Here is a 20,523-nt window from a genome sequence, read left to right on the forward strand (position 1 = left end):
AAAACTATCTAAATGATAAAAATGAAGACTCACAATATGCTTCGTTTTGCTTTCCACTTGTATGTTACATTCCATCTAACAATTTAATTAGACACTTTCGATGTTCTAAGTACTTCACGACGAAACAGTAAATTCGAAAAATTACCTTAGATAATGCTTCTCTCGCAGAAACATACATATTCGATAAACTTGCCTATGCATTCTTCTAAGGAATAGAGATATGTCTTTGACGTATAATTCAAAGCAAATCAACACGTGGAGTTGGGAGATATTCACGTTCTCCGTTTGCTATTTGACGTTTGTGTTCCTTGATCATTAGATAGTGTCGTTTGCTTTGTTTCGCACGAGTTACACATTCGTACATATCCTTGATGAATAATTCACATTTTTCATTCAGTTTGTACCATCCATAAGCCTCCAAGCATTTTACAGCACGTAGCTCGAAATCTCTGCATCGTGGCATATCTTGATATGAGTGCATACTAGCTTCCGCTGGTGTTAAAGGGGTTGTAAAAAGAGGTGTAGTAGCATAGCTTCCATAACGTCTGAAAAGCATAAATTACAGTTTATGTACTGTTCATAACGCATCAACGAAGTTAAATATCGTATTTATACCATCTATTATTGTTTGTCATTAACCTAACTTTTATGTATTATTTTTGACAATTTATTCTTTTCATATTTTGAAACGAGTGTACGCCCAAAAAATTAAACGTTAAAACACGTTACATGCTCGGTTAAGAATCGACTCTTACCTATCTGGTTGATTTTCTGGTTCGGAATAAAAGAATTTTTCATCATGTGATTTTTCTTCAGAAAAAGCCATCTTAAATTTATATAACACTGTGTCACCGATTACCTTTACTCAATCAGCCATGTTAGCTGACGTTTTGGTGTTAGGTCTACCACAATATTTTGCGCATGCACGAGACAATTGCGACAGTGACGTGCTTTCATTCGATAAACGATGGTATCGTGAGAACCCCAATTTAATTTCTTTTTGAAAATTATACAGATTTTTCAGGAATAAATATTAATGAAATCATATTCTTAATAGGACCACATTTTATTTAACAATATGAAATGTAAAATGAAAATATGGCTTTATCTTTCTTTTATTATTCGTAACTTCATATTTATAATAGAAAGTTTGTTATTTGCTCCCGTAGGTGCATTATTCGTAATTTTTCTTGGATTTTGTCATTTAAAAATTTAGGTAATTCGGTAAATTTCTGATTTGAATTAAAAAAAATTAGTTTACAGCCATAACATAGATACTTTTTAATTGTATCTGGTTGTAAAGGTTGTGTGCGAGGAGGTGTACACGCGGTATTATTACATCGACAATGTTTCTCTTCCGAGTCGTTTACTTCTTTCGAAGTCGTGCTTGACGAAGAATCCGTAAATGTTGAAACTAATTCAGAAAATATCCTAGCTTGTACAACTGAAAGTTGCCCTTCTTGTATAGAATTCAAATCTAGACTCAATTCGCAAAGTACACAAGTCTCGTTAACGTCAGCGTTAGCGTCATTATCACTCTTAACATTCACCTTACTATGTTCCTCTATCTTTGTGCCCAATTTTTCACTTGTACGATATATCGTGGATACGGTACTATAAAATTCAGAATCTAACTCATGAACGAAATTCTTTGTAGTGCTTCTTATGGAAGCAGGGAAAGGTTCAGTATAATTTATGGAATTAAGAATTGGAGTTAGTTCACAGCACTCTAAATAACCAGCTATATCTTCTCTTGTAAAGTCTCTGAGTGGCCTAAGTAGAGTTACATCTGGACATCTTGTATCAGAGAAACCAACATTAGAAGACAATTGATAGCCTCTTCCTGTTGATACATCTGTCAGCACTTTTATTGCAAGATCAACAGATGTATCAGCAACAAAAACTTTATTGCAATTAAGTTTGTGGGCTATGGACACAAGCAATTTGCGTCTTAATTGACGCAATAATTCATCTTTTGCAGTATCGCTATCTAAACTATTGAACATTTTTTGCATGACTGCATCATTGGAAGCTGTATTTACACCCCCTGCATTTATGGACTGTATCTCTTCGCAAAGAATATTAGTTGTATCTTCTGTCAAAGGCGCAACATATGTTGTTAACTGTAGATTATCTGCTTCTTTGGCTAATGCATTTCTAATAAGTTCTCTTTCTTTAACTGTACATCCTTTCACCATACCATCTATTCAAAAGGCAAAGCATATTAATTTAGAAATATAAAAAAAACATAAAATGTCCATTACATTCTCTTACCATCTACATAGAGTATTTTACATTGGAACTTGAGTTTTTTATTAGCTGGTTCACTTTCATTTGCCTTGATAAGATGTATAAGTACATTTGAATTTGCTTTTCCAGAATGCTCTATAAGTATGGTATCACTCGGACGTACCAACTTTGATTTACCAAGTGTGGCTCTGAACTTATGCGTCAACATGGATAGGAAGCAAATTTTACAATATCTATGTTTACCCCTTAACGAGATTCGTACATCCTGACAACCACATTTTTTGCATAATTCATTTGTATTAGCTGTGTGAGCAGCAATATTGGTGGAAGCAGTTATTCTGTAACAAATAAAATATAATGGGTTTTAAAGACGATATACAAGTGTTTTTCTTTAAAAAGAAAACATAGAATTAGTGTATAACGAAATACTCACGTATCTATCGTTGTTTCATCTGTTTCATAGGTATCATATTCGAGCGCGTTTAACGTACACATTGTTCCTTTTTCTTAATCACGATCTTTTATCAGTAATGTGGAACGAATTTTAATTCTGTAATTATTCGTTAAAATAAACTTCCTTATAATCCTCTTTTATATTCTTACTGTGATCTGTACTTACGAGTCGATCACAGTCGATATTAATTAGAACTTAGGTTAACTGAACACGTCCATTCATTGTAGATTTGTGTATACAGTCTTTACTACGTATTCGTATTACTTGTACGTATATATTTACAAAATACTGTAAATATCTACAAATTGTTACACGTCAATTTGCACTCGATTCATGATTTCGTACAAATTTCACACAATATTCCTAAATAATTATTCTGTATTTCGTGCTCAAAATCATTAGCCATAGAAAAATCGTTTTAATAAAATCTTAATTTTAAGAGGAACATACTTATATATATCTTGTATACTAAATATCTTTTGTTATTTCATAATTTCTATTCGATATCTTTTCAGTAATACCTCAAACTTTTTGTTCGTTACATAATAGTTATATACGTCTGTTACTTTATTGATATGTTTAGGTTAGATTATTACCATTATTGTTTGTTCTCAGATTATTTTTGTTTTTATTTTTAATTACTATAGATGTAAATATTATTTATTATATTTTAAACGTAAAATTATTCGATGTTTGTATGCTTACAGTTAAAAGATAAAGTAATGGATAGGTTATAAAGGTGTGCATAGTAAAGTGTTAGTAAAAAAACTATACTTATCGAAAACTGGTATAGTTAAAATTTACAAAAATGTTAGGCGTATTAAATATGATGAACACATTCTCCAGGTAAGTATTATTAAATTAAATTTAAGCTTCAAGTATATTCACAATTATACATGTAATTGATTATTGATGCAGGTTGTCTGTGCATTCAATTGTTAATCAGTGCAATATTTCCACATGCATGTACCCATTATATTTTCGAGCCACTGATGCACTCTTGTAAGTAATTCAAAATTTATTCCTTTAATGAATTACATTTCCAGTACCTTACATTGTGATTATTTTAGAGGAGAACCACTTAAAAAGAAGAAGAGATTAGATCCTGCAATCATCAGAGCTAGAGAGGAGAGGAGAAGAAGAAAACTAATGAAACAAATTCGTCGGAGTGAAAAGCACGCCAAGCAGTTGAAACCAATTGTTGAAAATGAAATAACAGCTGACTTCCTCGACAAGAAAGAGTATGTTACATATATCCAGTACTTCTTTTGTTTTGCAACATGATTACTCACAATTTAACATTTTATAGTAAATTAATTCGTCCTCCTACTCCACTGTCAGTGGAAGAAATAGAGAGGAGAGCAATATTACAAAAGGAATGGACTAGATTTAAAACACGAGAATGGATAAATGATGTGCGTGTTATGGAATCCATTGAGAACTCACAGCAAAAAGCACTGGCAGAACTGAAGGCAGCCTCAGAGGAACTCTATGAAAAAGCAATAGAAGTATGTATAATTCTACCTTGCATTAATAATTATCAAACAAACCATTCTGTAAGAATAACATTTCTTTTTCAGATTGATGACTCATTTGTACCATACAGTGCAGTTGGACCGGTACATACTCCACCAATAAAAAATTATGATAGTCCTGATGGTTCTTATGCAGATATTACTATAGTATACGACGGGGAAAAGTAAGCGAGTAGATGAGTGTAATGTGTCTTAGATAAAGAATTACATGATGCAAAATAATCGATAAATCCACAAATATTTGGTTTCTTAGACAAAATTCATATTGGATGGGAAGTTATATGCGCTATTCATAAATTTTGAATTTATTACAATAAATGGTATTCGTTGCTTTTTATGTTATTTAATCAAAACAGTAAATACAGCATTGGTTCTAGACCTAATCTGTTATTTTCGTACACATACATAGGTATGCATGCGTGTAATATATTTTGGTGTATACATACACAAATAATACTGAGTATGTCATCAAAGTATATACAATAAAAACATCTTGACTTAACTAATGGTTATACATGAATAAGTGAATTTCTATCTTGTTAACCTAGACCAGAGAATTCATTGGAAAGTGTAAAAGTAACAAAATCTTAGTTGACACGATACAACAAGCCAGTCAACGTACGAGTATCAGTTCTCTTTTGCATGTAGGACACGTGTCGCTGGCTTTGAGGCATTGCCGTAAACAGTCTGCATGGAAAAGATGATGACAAGGTGTTATCCTCGCCTTGGTCATATTGCAAAGACAAACAGCGCAAACGTCGTCGAATTGTTCAATTTCCTCGCGCGTAGCCTTCCTATAACGATTCAATATTTCACGTTCGCGTTGTAGCGTCGCTCCAGATTGTTGCACGAGATCTTTCAATCGCAAATAAACGTTCAGGTAGGTAGCGACGAGCAGAAACCTCCAGGATGCCACCGGTACGAGTATCAAGATAAACAAGGCGGACGTAACGATGGTGAATATCCTTAATATTACAGGAGCGTAAAGTTCTTCCATACTTTCGAAAGTTTCTGATTGAAAGAACTTCAAAATCGACGGAAACATCTCGGCGAAAACTTTCTCCGTCGCTGAATAATAAGTCCATGTTATCACTGTGTAAGATGCCGATGGCCTATAACAAAAATATACGGAACGATTTGATCGGTATCCCTTTGCGTTTTTTCTTCTTTCTTATATCTCGTCTCTTATCCTGTCCTTTACATTACTTCATCAGCGGTTTACTTACTTGTAATTCTCAAGACCCTGCTCCAAACCAAATACGAGAAGCATAAATGTTATCGTTACGATAAAGGTAACGGCCTTGGTCCATTCGAGTACTATTTTCGTAGCGGACATAGCTAAATGCTTTATGTTGGATCTTTCCGTGAGTGTCACGTACGGTGACCAATCTTCTTTCTCGATCAGTTCCTTGATGTAACTAACGCAGTAAGTAATCACATTGTAAAACATCAACGTGTAAAGGCACGTCATTTTCGGCTCTGTTATCAGAACACGATCGGCCACCGCTAGGAATACAATTTGATTCAACATCACAGATAAATTCTTCATTCGAAGAAAAATGGTTTCCGCTCGGTCGATCGGCTCGTAAAATCGTTTTAGAAATCGCCGGATCATCTTGATGGGACCTTCGCAAAAGAATCACCAAACACGTGGGAAAGGGAACATTTCGATCGAATCGTTTGTTGTAATTGATAAACGCAATTAACTGCATTCCTCGTTATAGCCGCGTCTCCCCTTCTCTCTGATAACAAAATTTCATCTTACAAAGGAAGATCGTGGAAGACAATGTAAACGTCATATATGTATCTTTTAGATTATAACTCAGATCACAAATAGAAATAAAAAACTGTTTGGAGTAAAAATTATATCGCGTTAGAGGATTTATAGATTAGTAGCAAAAAGTCTAAGTTTGACTACAAACATCTCCCGATTGAAGAGGACAGGTACGAATTCAAAATGGCTTCGATATAAGGGATGGTCCCTCTCTTTTTGGAGCGATGAACATTTGTGCAAAGCTCTTGCGAAATCGTCGTCTTCGCGAATGCTTTCCATTCAGTTTTCCCAATGTGGCAACTCGATGGATACATTATGTTAATAGGACTGACAGGGTGACTTAGGGTGGTCGTTAATCGAGCGTAACGAGTGCAAATAACGGGTCGATGAATGATCATCTTCGTTTTTCGTAACGCGTAAGCGAGAACATTTGCATATTAATAGACGTCCGTCAAGAAAGTCCGTGAAAATATGAGGAGACGTGTCCGGGGGAGTATTTCATGACGGGGGTGGTTCGACCGGAAAACGAGGATTTTACATGGCAACCGGGATCGTCCCTTGCTATGAAACGATACAGGTGTGTATAACTATACATACAACCGTTTCTAGGATGAAAGGGATGCGCGCGCGCTTTTTCTCTCTCTTTCCCTTTGTCCAGGTCCCTATAAAACAAAGCGTACTTGGCTTCAATGGCACATTCAACGTCTTTCCGTCTTACAATAATCGTGTCGTCAGTTCTTAACGTTTCCGTGTAACAGGTAGAGATCTATTAATTTCTACTATTGTTTAGAAACAATGGGAATATTCGACTATTATTAGGGTGGGCATCGAGTGTAATTAACTTTCGCAACGATCATTTGTATTCGTCCATATCGATGGCGTGGCGTTATTGAATTTGCATAATAAAGAGGTAACAGGAAGAAGGGGCCAGAAAAACAGGTGAAAGAGGGAGGTGGTCGGAGGGCCTGAGGCAAGATAGCGCGATAGGGGTTGCGGTATCGAAATTGATTTCAAATTCATTCTAAACGTCTCCGAGGAAATTTTTTGAATTTCGATAACTGCTATTCATACTTTACACTTAATCAGTTCGTCGGGGCTGCAAGTGCAGGAAGAAAGTAGAATAAAAGTGCTTCGAAGCGCTGTTTATACTGGATAGGTGGATGGATAGGTGAGGAGAGAAGAAGAGGCGATGGGAGGAAGGAATACTGAAAGAGAATCTGGCAACGATCGCAACCAACGCAAATCCTTTTGCTATTCTTAGTATACGAAACAGAGGGGGATGTCCTGCTTCATCCTCTTTGACCGTGAAGCTCATGGTAATCTGCGATTCTTCGTTCGTTAGCATTCGATTCCCCTTCGAACCACGCATATACGATATAAAATATTGTATAGAACACTATATACATAGCGCAACTATAACGGGTGAAATCGGTGGTTTTATGACACAGTTTAGAAAAAAAAAAGAGAATTCTGTCCGTCTGTCTGTTTGTTCAGGCTAATCTCCGGAACTACTGAACCGATCTAAAAATTTTTTTCAGTAATAAAAAGCTACACTATCCCCGAGTAACATAGGCTATCTTTTATTTTGACAAAAATACGTTTTCAATTTTGAAATGAGACGTAAAATAAATAGTATTCCACGCGGTTGAAACCGTGGGGCACAGTTAGCCACGAATAATTATAGCAACGCAGAGACCGTTTGTTTAGAAACCGTACCATATAGAAGTAATAGTAATTGCGTGTAACATCTGAAACGATTTTTTCATGACATAACTATAAATAGCCATCGAAGAAGTTATCGTTCATTTACATGAGACAAAAGGAGCGCGAGGAGTGTAACCCTTGATTTAATTATTTATCTTTGACAGAGTAAAGTACATCCGACGAAGATTAGCAAAAAAAAATATGTGTATATATATCTATATATATATATATAAGAGAAAGTATCGGAAAGAATTTCAGGAATTGTAAAGAAAATAAAAAGTTATCAGGAATCTGTGCCAAACATTCGCGGCGCAATGTGGAAATTCGAGCAGTTTTACGTGACGGTGGTCAAGAATCGCTCACACGAACGCGAACCGGATTCGCGAAAACGTCGTCGACCGATATGGTAAAGCAGCAAGGCGGTAAAGCGACGAAAGGTCGAAGAGCACGAGGAAAATCGTCTCTTCGCTTCTAGCTATCGATAAGTTACTTGGCAGCAATCTTTGCCCTCAGAATCGTCCAAGAGGCTCGTGAAACCGCGACTAATACGCCCGAACGTTAGGCCGTCCGCGTCGGAGGGATTTGTGTTTGTCTCGCGTTTATGCGCTCGCGTATCTCGCATACTACACCATGCGCCACACCGCTATATGATCCAAAGAATGAAGGAATAGATAGATCGATCACCAAAGCGTATTCGAATCTCTCAGCATTTCCTCGAACTAGTTGAAAACGGCAATCTACTCTAACAATACCCGGGCCGGGGCGGTCCTATTGGCAGATTATCGAGGACTTCCTTCGCTCGATACGTTATCGTTTGCATTCGTTTCGATCAGTTGTCGTTACGGTGTTAATTCTGCAGAAATGTTCGCATTCAGATATCGCATCGAGTAGGGACGGGCAATAGCCAGAGATAAGCTCTCGCTATTTCGTTAAGAAGCTTTTCGTTTTCGGAGAATCATTGGGATCTTCTTCGACGCGCGCGTAACCCTCGACAAACAGGTCGAGAAATGGATATAAGTGATTTTAGCCACCTTTACGGTAATCGAGCGTAACGATTTATGGCGATAGGTGTGACTGCGTCTTACCCCTTCAGAGTCTCGTCGAATATAACGCGATACAAGGGTGAAAATATAGTTGGAACGGTGGTACATTATACACAAGTGGCTAACATAAGTAGGTGTTCTTTTAGGTGCAACATGTATGAAATTATTACACATCAAATATGAACGTGAGAATACAGTCAGTCCCGTAAATATTCGTACCCTCTATGTCTATCGAAGGAATTTGTTTAAATTAAATGGTAGGTTTGATGTTTTCAAGTGTATGTTTGTATAAATATGTTGACGTATATATAAATTCATGTACATATTTATAATGAAGAATTCATTTGGTAACATCGAAACTATTATTTAATTTAGTCAAACTTCTTCGATAGACATAGAGGGTAGGAATATTTATGGGATTGACTGTAGCTTCTTATACAATAGTGCACAGGATCCTCGTCGATGTAATTTACACTTATCGCTAATCCTTACGCACGATTACAAAGGGCCAAAATAAACTCTGTTATTTCAAGGGGAAAGTTGTCACCTGTGCGAATAATCGAGACACCTGCTCGAGGAAGAAAAGGTCTCGGTGACTTTCCCATAAAAATAGCAAGGGTCATTTTGTCCCGTGGGCGTACACGTATAGTTCACGTCAGAGATGGGCAATATTCCTGTTCGAATAAAACTTAGCAATTAGTGAAGTATTTCATTCTATAATTGGAATTAAAATTAGCATTCAACGAGTAGATTATATCTCATTTGTTAGTCGAAACTTCTAGGTAAGAATCTTGCCTATCTCTGGTCTGACGATGATATACACATTTCGCAATTAGATCGACTGATTATATTCGAATTCTGTTTCAGAACCACCAAGGGAAATGCCGTCCACCCACACCGTTTGCATAGCCGTACTACTAGTCGCTGTCCTTCTGTAAGAATTTACAATGTTTAAATATTCGTGTAAACGATCGACTATCACGGAAGTTTAGTCGACTCGAGTGTTGTTGCACTCTTATCGATACAGATATACACTCTATCGAGTAAACTTCCAATCGGTATCAACTTCTTTGTTTTTTAGTAACAGTTTAATACTGACATGAACAAAGTAGTGACCACGACACTTACAAGTCAGTCCCATAAATATTCGTACCATCTAGGTCTATTAACGAAATTTGTTTAAAATTTTTTATTGCTACTGTATAAACGTGTAAAGTTTATCAGCATTTATTTGACAACATCGAACCGATTATTTAATTTAGACTGTATACTGCTTTGCCCCGGCATTAAACAATCGAATTTCTATCATCTCTACCCAACCGAAGAACTTAAAAAAAAAATAATTTGATCTGTCTGCTTAGGTTTGACGAGGGCTGCGCGTACCGATCGACCAAGCTACTGATGCTTCGACTGAGCTGTCAGAATCAGAGCTGCGGGGATTGCAGCCAGTGTCCTTTCGGTACCGCGAAATCGCCTGTTTGCGGCGAAGTTTGCGCAAAGGTTGGTCGCGTCGAGCCGATCCTTTTATTCGCGAAATTTGCAAAGGAAACCATAACGGAATCGAGCGGTCTCTTCTTTTTTTTTTTACAGGGCCCTGGCGACATGTGCGGAGGGCACCGCGACGAGTGGGGCATCTGCGGCGAGGGTATGTTTTGCAATTGCAACAGATGCGACGGCTGCAGCGTGAAAGACCTCAACTGTCCGTCGACGTTGGGATTAACGAAGCTCTGCATACCCGGCAAGCACACGCCAAATTTCTGAGATCTGATCATCGTTAACCGGACGGACGCCCGATCATCGAAACGAAACGTTGAAAATCTTTGTTAAACTTAGGCAAGACCGTAGGCGAACACGCCGAAGGCTTGGACAATTTTTATTTCGCTGGTGGTCGTCGAGTGCACGCTCAATCCGTTAATAGAGTAACCGGAATAGGACGATAACTATGGACGCGGATCGAAGGACTCGAAGGTAGCCAGAGCGAACCAGAAATTAGGGTAAACGACTGTCTGCACCTGTCTGCTCTACGCGGGATAAATAACTACGCGACCAGAGAAGACGGGAGGCACAATGTACTAAACGGGAACAGGACAGGGGAAACGATGATTCGAAGATGACAGAAAGAGAGAAAGTGAGCGACGGTTAAAGGTGGAACGGATTCGCAACAATTTTTACCAAAACGTCGTGTTAACATTTACATCCGAGTGATACATTTATTTGCGTTTCATCAATTACAAATCGAGGAACACCTTCGATCACGAAGGGATCTCGCTGACATTAACTAAATAGGATCTAATCGGGTGCATTCGTTCTCTATCGTTCACACGTTTTTTCACCGGTTCGCGCGCGAACCGGTGTACAATATTTCTCCGGATAAAAAAAGAAAACAAACTTTTCTACGTTGAACGCTTCGACGAAAGAAAGTAATCGTGCCATGTATTAATAAAAAACGCATAATCTGTAATTCGTAAATAAAAACGAAAACAAAAGACTCGACCTGGTCAGTGAAAAACAAAAATGGAGACTTCGTTTCATACATCACTCCTCCCCCCTCCACCGTTGTTCCTTTATCCTTAACCTTTTGCACTCGAGGCATTTTTTTCTTCTGGTATCTACCAGCCACCCCAGATGATTTCTTAGCATTCTACCGCCACGAATGCTAACCTTGGATTGACTTCTCGAATGTGATCTCTAATTTGAGATTTGAGAATCAGGTCACCTTTGCTTCACCGATGATCATTTTATCGACACTTCGAGTTCCAAAGAAATCAAACCTAAACAAATATCATTGCTAGTTGATTAGCTGCGTCGAACCTAGCGGTGATCGGGAGTCGCCTCTCGAGTGCAAAGGGTTAATTCCCAACGTTAGCAATTATCAACGCCTTGCCATCGGCTTCTCTCGATGTACGGGTCGAAATTCTCGCACGAGGTGATCGGAGAACGGTGTGGCAACGATTTCCATCGGGTTTCGTTGTGGGAACGACAAGGTTTCTTTGCATACCTCCAAGACTCGCATCGAAGACACTTGGATTATCGAGACGCTCCTGTTCGACGTCACCGGGGGATATATATTCGTGTGGAGAAAAAGAAGACGGGAAAAAAACGAGGATATCGCGTTCCGAGGTTCGTCGTGACTCTACCGTTGGACGGCTAGAAATTAACTGGTTGCCCGACAAATATTTTCGCGCTCGCAATAGCAGTGTCAATGTCGTTGCCAACATTTCGTCGGTGGCCACCGACGATGCTATTTCGATTGTTCCCTGATAATTACGCATCCATACATCGCGAATGGATCGCGCGTCGCTGCGTTGCAGAAAAGAAAGGCTATAGTTGGTAGCCGTTCGCTCGCAAACGCGGCCGAAAGAATGCTCGCGACGCATGCACGCCGGAAATTTCCTTTATTTTCGAGATTCCCGTGATCTTGCTCGCTCGCGCGAAAATAGAACGTTTAATTTTGGCAATTATTTGGACACCGTAATTCCCAGCGAGCCAGCGAGGACTCCTCCTCTTCGAAGACACCACACCACACCACCGGCGATTCATGGATGAGAAAACGCACTCGTGGCACGCGGATCGCGGTGTTTCTCCACTTAATCTAAATCGAATAAACGAGACACTTGGTTACAATTAAACACACCCCTGAAAACAAAAGGAACCAAAGGGGGGACGGAGAGCACACGCCAGAAGCAGAAGGGGCGCGTCATTGTTCGCTCTGTTTTAACAGTTTTCTGGCCTTGAAACCCCGAAAACCCGCTTGAATTCTAGTCGCAGCCTCGTGGGCCACTTGCTGTTTCTTGCGCGTCAGGAATCCCCGCACTCGAGCCTGGATTTTCGTCGCCGACTTCTCCTCCAGGGATTCCCTCGAAGGATTCCGTTCCTTCAGGGTGGAGGATCCCGCGTTCTCCAAACGTTCCCGGCGTTGCTCCCTTTCTATCACGCCCGGCGATTGCAGTTCTCCGTCCTTCTTCAACTCCTTCAAACGCTTCCGCGCTCGGTAGCCCCGGAAGTTGGCCTGGATCTTCGTCGCTGCCACGCTTGCTTTCGTCATCTCGTGATCAGAGTCCTGTACCATGACTGCCTCACAGAAAACACGTTTCTCTTCTCGCCCTCGACGGTGCGTGTCCTCGGTTCTACGTCATTCCCCAAGAACGAAACACCACGTCATCCTCGCGAGGGCAGTCCTAAGCCTTTCACCCTGATGTATCACGATGTCAAGAAACGAGGACGTCGCGACGGCAAGCTTCGGTTGTACCTTCGTCTTTCGAAAGGTCCCGCATGGCTCGGCTCGAGCAGAGATGACGATCGCGCGAAATGAATGAACGAATCGCAGAGCTGAGAGCGAACCGGAGGATGCTGTTCCGTGGGAAGTACTGCGAATATCTACGAACACGCGTGCGATACTGCACGACAATCGCGTAACTCGTCGAAAATACGTAACCCCCTCGCGTTCGCGCATGCGTTTCCTTTTAAGCTCTCCAACTGGCTCCTGACTCTTCTTCCGCGATACCCGCAGCAGGTCGATTCTTTTTCCTGCTTTAACTTTTCCTTCGTACGCTGCGGAACGGTAGGCGTCATTCTCCTTGGCGATGAGCCGTTCTTGACATTTTCGTCGCCACGCTCCCGAAACGAGTGTGCAAGAATGTGCAGAAATAACATGTCTAATTTCGTATCTAGATTCTACGGGAACGATCGCGTCGATTCGTTCGACTCCGTCGTTCCGATCGGTTATGCCCACCTACGCGGTTCGCACCTTCCGATCGAGGACGTGCACCGTTTCACGCGCACAGGACGGATACATTGGCACGGGAGCGATTCGTGGAACAAAGAAACTGATCGCGGACGTGGAAGAAATTATTATAAATATTTCATTTTTACCGTAATTGCAGCTTTATCTCGCGCTCGTGTATCGCGGGAGAGAATAAACATTGGCGTGCTCGATAACGGGATGATATATGCGAATTCTATGACTCAGAGTGGATGTAAGCATTGATACGCCTATAGGTCGTCGCGCATTGTCTACCGAGAGTCTATTCATAGACTTTTTGATTCTCGTGTCTACCGCGATCTATTGACTGTGTCGTTGGCTGTCTATTTACAATGCTCAAACAAGGCTTTTGTTAAAGTGGTAAGCATCGAGTTGAAGAAGTTCTTACATCGCTATCCTATTATGGCACTATTATGAAACCGTGATAAATTAGGAAGTCGTGGATTCGAAGGAGCACGCCGTGTACGAAGCATACTTATATATTATCTTGTTTACTAAATACGCCAAAGTATCTTGTTTCTTATTATGCCTGAATGCGAGATAATACAGCTGTATTATGGTAAAAGTCAAATGTTTGCAACGACTTTTCACGTGTACCAGTTTTATCCCGAGATTCAGTGTTTATCGGTTTATTCTGAGAATCGCTCTGTGCCAATGTTTACGTTTGCCACTATATAAGAATATTTGCATTCCTAGGATAAGCCGCGCTTTCATTCTTACAGAGTATAAAAGCTCGTTTCGCCCAAAACAACAGGTCTTAAGTCTTCTTATCGTTCTCCATTACCCTTGCGTATTTGAAAAATATAGTTATTAGAATGTCTGGAGCAGTAGGTCCGCGTTAGAAATTAAACGAATAAAACCTGGATCCTTTTCTAACGAAGTTAAACGAAGCCAAACAGATGCTAGCAACGCTAATCTATTTATTTAGCTCGACAACTCGAAACACTGCTCCGAGAAGCGCTACAATCATATTTCCCAAACACTGTTATCGACAAACAGAGCAAAAGCCAAGTTCTTTATTTTTCCCAAAAAACGTGTTAGTCTCTCGTGTTTGGAGATTCTATTTTCCCTGGTTCTGTTTTGTCTCGTGTATTTTCGTCGCTCTGGATCACAGAGGAGTCGGAGGACAAACTCTCGCGCAGATTAGGGCCGTTGTCGACAGATACTGTTTGATCAGCCGATACGTCGTCGCGATTAGTTTGTTGCTCTTCGGAAGAAGACGAAGTGGACGTACAAGCCATCCTCTTGCACGAGTCCGTTGGCGTGGGCTGTTGTTCCTCCTCGTCGTTGGGAATTTCTTCTATAAGGAGGGACTTGGGTGGCTCGTCGATGGCCAGCGGTTCGAGGACGTCGTCGATATTGGAATCGACCATTTTCTCCGTCAAAGAAGCAACGCTTGCATCGTCGTTCGCGTTGCTTTCGTCGAAGGCATGCTCGACGTGAACGAAACAGGGTGGGAAATTTAAATAGTACTTAGATCCGTCCGCCTTGTCCTCGACCGACTGAAAGGGATTCGAAAAGTCAAAGGCGAGGAAAACGTTGGCTCGTGGAGATTGCGAACTGAAACACGGCGCATTGGGCTCGAGCGTGAACCAGGGATTCACAGGCATGCTTTTCAAAGCGCGAACATCTTTGGCGGATATGTTGCTCTTGGAGACTTCGAAGAGGGGCAATGGTAGAGAATCGTGAAATTCTCCAGTGTGCCTCATGCTAGCAGACATCGATGTATCTATTTGCTGGGTCTCTTTCTCATTTATCAATTGTTCTTCATCTTCCGTCTCTTTAGACTTGTCAGATATTTCACGTTCCTCAAATTTCTGTTCGCCGCTGGGAGATTCGTGGTGGTGCTCGTCCGAAGCATCCGATACCTGGGTTTCTTTCTGATGGACAAGAGAAAGACATGTTTTAAGTTTCATTTTCGTTTGTAGGAAAAAAACAAATGTACTCACTTTGATGTTATCCGAAGTCGAAGAACTCGAAGAATCGCGAAGACTTTGTTTATCGATCTTCGTTAGTCGACCCTGGCCAACTACAAATTTTCGTGCCCCTTATAAAGGAAACATTCTGAACTTTATGATTGCACGACTGTAATTATTGCTACATATATGGGAAATGTAAAACGAAGGGGAAGGGGGCGAAACGTTGCCAAAGATCGCGGAAAACCAGCTATAAATCAACAGAATCTTCTTTAGCACTATTTATCAATGTCTTAGGAACGAAATGACCATTACTGACGTCTAAAATAGACGTACAGCTGATCTGAAAAGCCGAATATGCGAAGCATGGCGAGCACAACCCATCCATTAAAAGCTAACCCAATTGATAGTAGTTTTCTAATTTTCATCTAATCAATATAAAACAAAAAAAGTAATACTTACAGTATTGAATTCTTCTAGCAGCCGCATCCAAGGTTTGTACATCTGGAGCGATTGGCTCTTCGGCATCGTGTGGATCACCCCCCTTAGACTCAATTTTTTCGGATGGATCTGGATTTTCCAGAGAGCTATCATTGATATCAGTTGTTACTTCGTCAATCGTCTCTGCGGACATCGAAGGAGCATTGTCTTCAACATTCACTTTCCCTTCGGTATCAACCCTTTCTCCTTCATTTTCTTCCTTAACATCTCCTTCATAGACAGTTGGATTAAGTTCCATTGCAAGTTTAGTATCAACGTCTTCCACTTCTTTATCTTCTCCCTGACTTATTTTTTCTTGAGGAGAACTTGTCGAAGAGCGATTCGTAGATACCTCAACAGCTTCAGTCGCTACCATAGGCGTTATTTCACGAGCACATGGATCAAGTTCTGTAATCAGATCGGTATCGATCTTTGCTTTTTCTCCATTTTCCTCTTGAACATCGTCGACTTTCCTTCCTCGAGGAGAGCTTGCTGAAGAGCGATTCGTGGATACAACAGATTCAGTCGCTGCTGTGGATCCTACTTCGCGAATTCCTGGATCACCTGCTCTCTTTGTATTGTTTAACGAATCATTCGCTGCCATCTCCGTCTCTTCCTCCTGAGATGTCGGCGAATCTAGCGTCAAGATTTGTATCAACTCCTTCGCAATCTCATCTTCGATATTAGAAGAGTCCTTTCCATCTTTTTCATCGACGATAGCATCGTCAGATTTATCTACCGGCTCGATGGAACAGTTTTCGACTCCATTTCCTGTCTTGGCTTCTAGTTCACTGGAAGATTCTTTGTCCTGAAGCGATTTCCTTCTCGACGAGTCTTCGTCCAACGTCGCTTTCTTGCCTGAGGATTGAGTATCGCTCGAGGACAAGGTTTTCTCACCTTCCTGAAGGGTGACGTCGTCAGTTTCCTTCTCCGATTGATTTTCAAGGTTCCTCGAGTCGCTTCTGTCCTCCGTAGAGGACATCGTCGCGTCTCGAAGGGAATCCAAGTTCAACTCTGGCACGTATGGTCCAGGTGCTTCTTCCAGCTCGTGCTGATCTACAATGTTTCATGAAAAGTGAATTTAAATATACCAATACACATCGTAAACATACAGGCATGAATATTTATACCATCTAGGTCTATTAACTAGATCTATTAAATTTACAAATGCAAATAAATTTTTTATTATGAATGTACAAACGTGTAAAGTCAATTTGTGTACATATGCATAATAAAGCATTTATTTGAAGATATTATTTTCATTTAATTTAGACAGAGTTATAACATCGAACTTACTTGCTTCGCAGGGTCCTGACTGCACATCAGTCGTGGCACCAGGTGACGTGCTTTCAACGTCTCCGCTACTTTGGTCCAAACTGCTGGAAACAGGCTCCAGCGATTCCACCCCGTTTTTACTTCCACTCGTCCCCACTATTCCTTCCGAAGTATGCGATTCCTCAAAAGTAACATCGTCGGGTAATGCAATAGATCGAGTGATTTCTTTATCAGACATATCCTTTTCCTCCTCCTCTTTAATGTTCCCCAGATCATGATGCATATTGGCTCGATCGACAGCGGTTTTGATGTCACGTAAGTAATCGACGTTGTACTCTGGGGATATGTACTCCCCAAAGGGATCCGCACAGTGCTGAAATGCTTCTTCTTCCTCGTGTCGCGTTTCGTGATGTACACGACGCGAAACTGCTCTCTCCGAACGAGGAACATCATCCATTTCCTTGAGTACCTCGTCGTCGTTCTCGGGTGGTCTGTCTGGGATGATCACGGTGGTTACCGATTCTGGTATCTCGCAGGGGGAACCTTCTGTGAGAATGAAGCAGGAAGGGTCGATATTCTTGGGGGAATGGACGGATAAAGTTTCGGAAGCGTCTGATTTTTTTCGACTCGATTCAGGAGAGGTTGAACCAGTCTCAACACCTTCATCGCCTCCTCGTGTGTCGACAAATCGACTTTGTTCTTTGGGCGAATCCCTCTTCGCCGGTTCCTCTTCTTCCTCTGTATGTTTTTCATTGCTCGAGTCAGGGAGAATCGTTTCGTTTCCAAGTACAAAGCTCGACTCCACTGACTCTGAATTCGGTGAAAGTTTGACTACAGGTGAAGTTGAAGTTGAGTCGTCGTGGCGTGTTACGCCCCTTCCAGAGGAGACCAGCGTGTTTTCGATATTCCTTTCCACGGTTTCTATCTCAAGTAATTTTTTCTTGAGCTCGTTCGATTGCGGATAATCGAGCTCTGGCTTTATTGTCTCGCTTTCTCGCTTAGCATCGACCACTGTGGACGACTTCTCTTCTGGACGCTCCAAAGAGTCAGGTCTTTGAGGAAATTCAATGGAATCGGGTGTAACGTTCAAACTATCCTTGAAAACCTCGTCGATTTCCTCTCCCCGTGGGTCTGGAGATTGAGAAACTTCCAACACTTTCAAAATCTCCCTGTCACTGGTATCTAGTTCATCCTCTGGTTCATCCTCTTCGAAGCTAATAGTACCTTTGTTATGTTCATTCTCGCATTCGTTCTTGACCGATGCGTCCACCGAATCGTGATCAGAATTCGTAGATTCAGGATTACCTAGAATATCCGAATTCTGTTGAGCATCCGTAGCCTTTGCCAAAGACGGTAACGTTAGGTCGTTCTCTATCTTGATGGGCTTTGACGCATCGCTAGAAATGGGTGGCAAGATTAAGTTGGTAGGGTCGTTTTGCTCGACGGATTCGCATGCGTCGTTTCGCGAGCTACTTCTAGAGTATCTGCAGGAAGATTGCCTCCTAACAACTGAAGGAAGAATGACGGACGTCTCCATGGATTCTCGATTCGTTAACGACTCATCCGCTGCGTTTCCATCGTCGAAGACTCTGTCGTTATCCTTCGACTCCCTTTCGTCCTTCTCCAGTCGTAGGTTCAACTTCGCAAGGACAGCTTCTGCATTTCGAACGCTAGCACTTCCAAACCTCTCCTCTAACTTCTTCTCTAACCGATTTCGAGAGATTGTTGAATTCTCTCTATTCCCCATTACTCGTCGCCACGATTCTTCAGCGTCGAATCCATTTCTTTTCGACCTAACGTTCACCAGAGATTGACTTCTTCTTGGATCGGCGGCGTGCCTCTTTTCGGTTGGAACTTCAGACGAGCAGGTCCTTTTAATTTGATCGGCACTCTTCTGCCGTTTTAAGGTGTTCTTGTTTCCAGAATTTTCTACGTATTTGGGTTCTTTCTCTGATGTATTGGTACCTGTAACAGTATGTTTAGGTCTGGAAAGGGTTCTTGATCGGTAGTGTAGTATAATCTATCGGTAACGTGGTCCATTTTGTTGTTTGACCTCGATAATGTAGAACACTCTGGTGATAAATCCTACCACCATCTTGGGTCCTACATTATCGAGACTTATCGACAGAATGCCCTACGTTATCCTCGAGAACGTTAAATAAAATGAAACATATACCTGGCGGTCTATGCTGAAGAGTAATAGTTTTTGCAAGTATATCTCCAGCAGACGAAGACCTGAGAAATCTACACCGGGTCATCCTTTTCGAAGAGGGTGGTGAACATTGTTCAGGGATGCTATGAACTTCCTTTTTTATCGCTTTCTCAGGCATTCGCGTGCTCCCACGTTTCTTCTTTCTGGCATCATTCTCGCAGTCGTGTCTTTTGATTACCTTGACAGTTTCGTTAATAGACCAACCGCTTCTGTTCGTCGCCTCCTTTCTCCTCCTCGATAGCTTCGTCGTTGTAGCAGCTGTTCTTCTTGGTTCCTCCGCAATTTCTTCGACTACATTGATGACCTTTCGATCGTCGTGATACCTTGAATCATCAGGATCGACGCGATCGGTCCAGAGGATACAATCTTGTCCGTTGCACGATAGCCGGTCGGATGTTTTCGAAATGATTCCAGCGATGCGCTCTTTTTCTCTCAATTTGACCAACTGTTCGAAATGATGCGCCGCGAATGTATAAATATCTTGAGGTCGGTGACGCAGAATTTCCCGTGCAAGTCCTTCGACTGCTGGAGCTAAGCCTCGTGGTATTTGAGGAGCTATTACGAAACCCGTTTCCGGCAGTGCCATGTTTCAAATTTCCTACCCCTACGCGTGTAGTACTGCTTACTTTTTACCTTGATTATCTCTCATAGGAAAGTAAAAACACTGTACAATGGTTGATGTATAGAATCAAGCGAGATATAAAGTATAAACTCCCAACTATGTATTTACAGGTGAATAAAAAATTGATCGATGTTTTATATTCGCATTTTTATGGCACAAACGGCTTGTTCCATTGGCTTTATCGTCACTTCTTTCACCATGCACCTTTTTAACGATTATCAAAGTCAATTTTCGATGGTTTTGTTTCTAGAATGTAATTTTCCCGTTCATGAATCGAAGACATTCGACGACGATGTAACCTTGGTGCGAAGCGAACGCGTAAAACCTCATCGAATCGATCGCCCCTACCGTTGCCAGCAACGTTCTTTACCCTGTTTGTTGGTGTACGTTTTATGAGTAATCATAACGTATATATACAATTTTAATTTCTCTGCATAAGCAAATATTGGTAAGAAATTTCTTAAATAATAGAGCAATTTTGCTGTTGGATTCGTGT

General features: G+C 41.0%; 7 protein-coding genes across 11 annotated transcripts; 2 read left to right on the top strand and 5 right to left on the bottom strand.

Annotated features, from left to right (window-relative positions):
* Window positions 1-40: 40 nt before the first annotated feature.
* Window positions 41-917, bottom strand: LOC128880490 (uncharacterized). The gene is made up of 2 exons (XM_054130641.1): window positions 756-917; window positions 41-545 (listed from the first exon to the last, which is right to left on the bottom strand). The coding sequence occupies exons 1-2, from the start codon at window positions 824-826 to the stop codon at window positions 239-241; spliced, it is 378 nt and encodes a 125-aa protein (XP_053986616.1). The 5' UTR covers window positions 827-917; the 3' UTR covers window positions 41-238.
* Window positions 918-1,097: 180 nt separating this feature from the next.
* LOC128880476 (cytoplasmic tRNA 2-thiolation protein 2) lies at window positions 1,098-3,009 on the bottom strand. The gene is made up of 4 exons (XM_054130609.1): window positions 2,870-3,009; window positions 2,684-2,800; window positions 2,275-2,588; window positions 1,098-2,203 (listed from the first exon to the last, which is right to left on the bottom strand). The coding sequence occupies exons 2-4, from the start codon at window positions 2,743-2,745 to the stop codon at window positions 1,137-1,139; spliced, it is 1,443 nt and encodes a 480-aa protein (XP_053986584.1). The 5' UTR covers window positions 2,746-2,800; window positions 2,870-3,009; the 3' UTR covers window positions 1,098-1,136.
* Window positions 2,784-4,617, top strand: LOC128880487 (39S ribosomal protein L40, mitochondrial). Of its 3 annotated transcripts, none has more exons than XM_054130636.1 (6): window positions 2,784-2,802; window positions 3,412-3,550; window positions 3,623-3,706; window positions 3,775-3,945; window positions 4,014-4,212; window positions 4,285-4,617. In XM_054130636.1, exons 2-6 carry the CDS (start codon window positions 3,513-3,515, stop codon window positions 4,405-4,407), a joined length of 615 nt encoding a protein of 204 aa, XP_053986611.1. In that variant the 5' UTR covers window positions 2,784-2,802; window positions 3,412-3,512; the 3' UTR covers window positions 4,408-4,617. The 3 variants fall into 3 exon arrangements, with proteins under 3 accessions (XP_053986611.1, XP_053986609.1, XP_053986610.1); XM_054130634.1 differs by lacking the exon at window positions 2,784-2,802 and adding an exon at window positions 2,822-2,970; XM_054130635.1 differs by lacking the exon at window positions 2,784-2,802 and adding an exon at window positions 3,149-3,287.
* LOC128880478 (RING finger protein 145-like) lies at window positions 4,569-12,456 on the bottom strand. 2 transcript variants are annotated; one of them, XM_054130613.1, is made up of 3 exons: window positions 11,759-12,456; window positions 5,466-5,657; window positions 4,569-5,351 (listed from the first exon to the last, which is right to left on the bottom strand). In XM_054130613.1, exons 2-3 carry the CDS (start codon window positions 5,573-5,575, stop codon window positions 4,853-4,855), a joined length of 609 nt encoding a protein of 202 aa, XP_053986588.1. In that variant the 5' UTR covers window positions 5,576-5,657; window positions 11,759-12,456; the 3' UTR covers window positions 4,569-4,852. The 2 variants fall into 2 exon arrangements, with proteins under 2 accessions (XP_053986588.1, XP_053986586.1); XM_054130611.1 differs by having other exon boundaries at window positions 5,466-5,865.
* On the top strand, window positions 5,891-11,275 carry LOC128880489 (neuroparsin-A-like). 2 transcript variants are annotated; one of them, XM_054130640.1, is made up of 4 exons: window positions 5,891-6,771; window positions 9,628-9,694; window positions 10,122-10,260; window positions 10,351-11,275. In XM_054130640.1, the coding sequence occupies exons 2-4, from the start codon at window positions 9,642-9,644 to the stop codon at window positions 10,519-10,521; spliced, it is 363 nt and encodes a 120-aa protein (XP_053986615.1). In that variant the 5' UTR covers window positions 5,891-6,771; window positions 9,628-9,641; the 3' UTR covers window positions 10,522-11,275. The 2 variants fall into 2 exon arrangements, with proteins under 2 accessions (XP_053986615.1, XP_053986613.1); XM_054130638.1 differs by lacking the exon at window positions 5,891-6,771 and adding an exon at window positions 6,786-7,329.
* Window position 12,457: 1 nt separating the features above from the next.
* On the bottom strand, window positions 12,458-12,829 carry LOC128879962 (neuromodulin). The gene has a single exon (XM_054129541.1). The coding sequence runs from the start codon at window positions 12,827-12,829 to the stop codon at window positions 12,458-12,460; it is 372 nt and encodes a 123-aa protein (XP_053985516.1).
* Window positions 12,830-12,839: 10 nt separating this feature from the next.
* Window positions 12,840-20,369, bottom strand: LOC128880469 (uncharacterized). The gene is made up of 5 exons (XM_054130598.1): window positions 19,370-20,369; window positions 17,215-19,158; window positions 15,901-16,974; window positions 15,472-15,569; window positions 12,840-15,402 (listed from the first exon to the last, which is right to left on the bottom strand). The coding sequence occupies exons 1-5, from the start codon at window positions 19,989-19,991 to the stop codon at window positions 14,560-14,562; spliced, it is 4,581 nt and encodes a 1,526-aa protein (XP_053986573.1). The 5' UTR covers window positions 19,992-20,369; the 3' UTR covers window positions 12,840-14,559.
* Window positions 20,370-20,523: the final 154 nt, after the last annotated feature.

This window comes from Hylaeus volcanicus, chromosome 7, assembly GCF_026283585.1.
Source record: "Hylaeus volcanicus isolate JK05 chromosome 7, UHH_iyHylVolc1.0_haploid, whole genome shotgun sequence".
NCBI classification, from domain to species: Eukaryota; Metazoa; Arthropoda; class Insecta; order Hymenoptera; family Colletidae; genus Hylaeus; species Hylaeus volcanicus.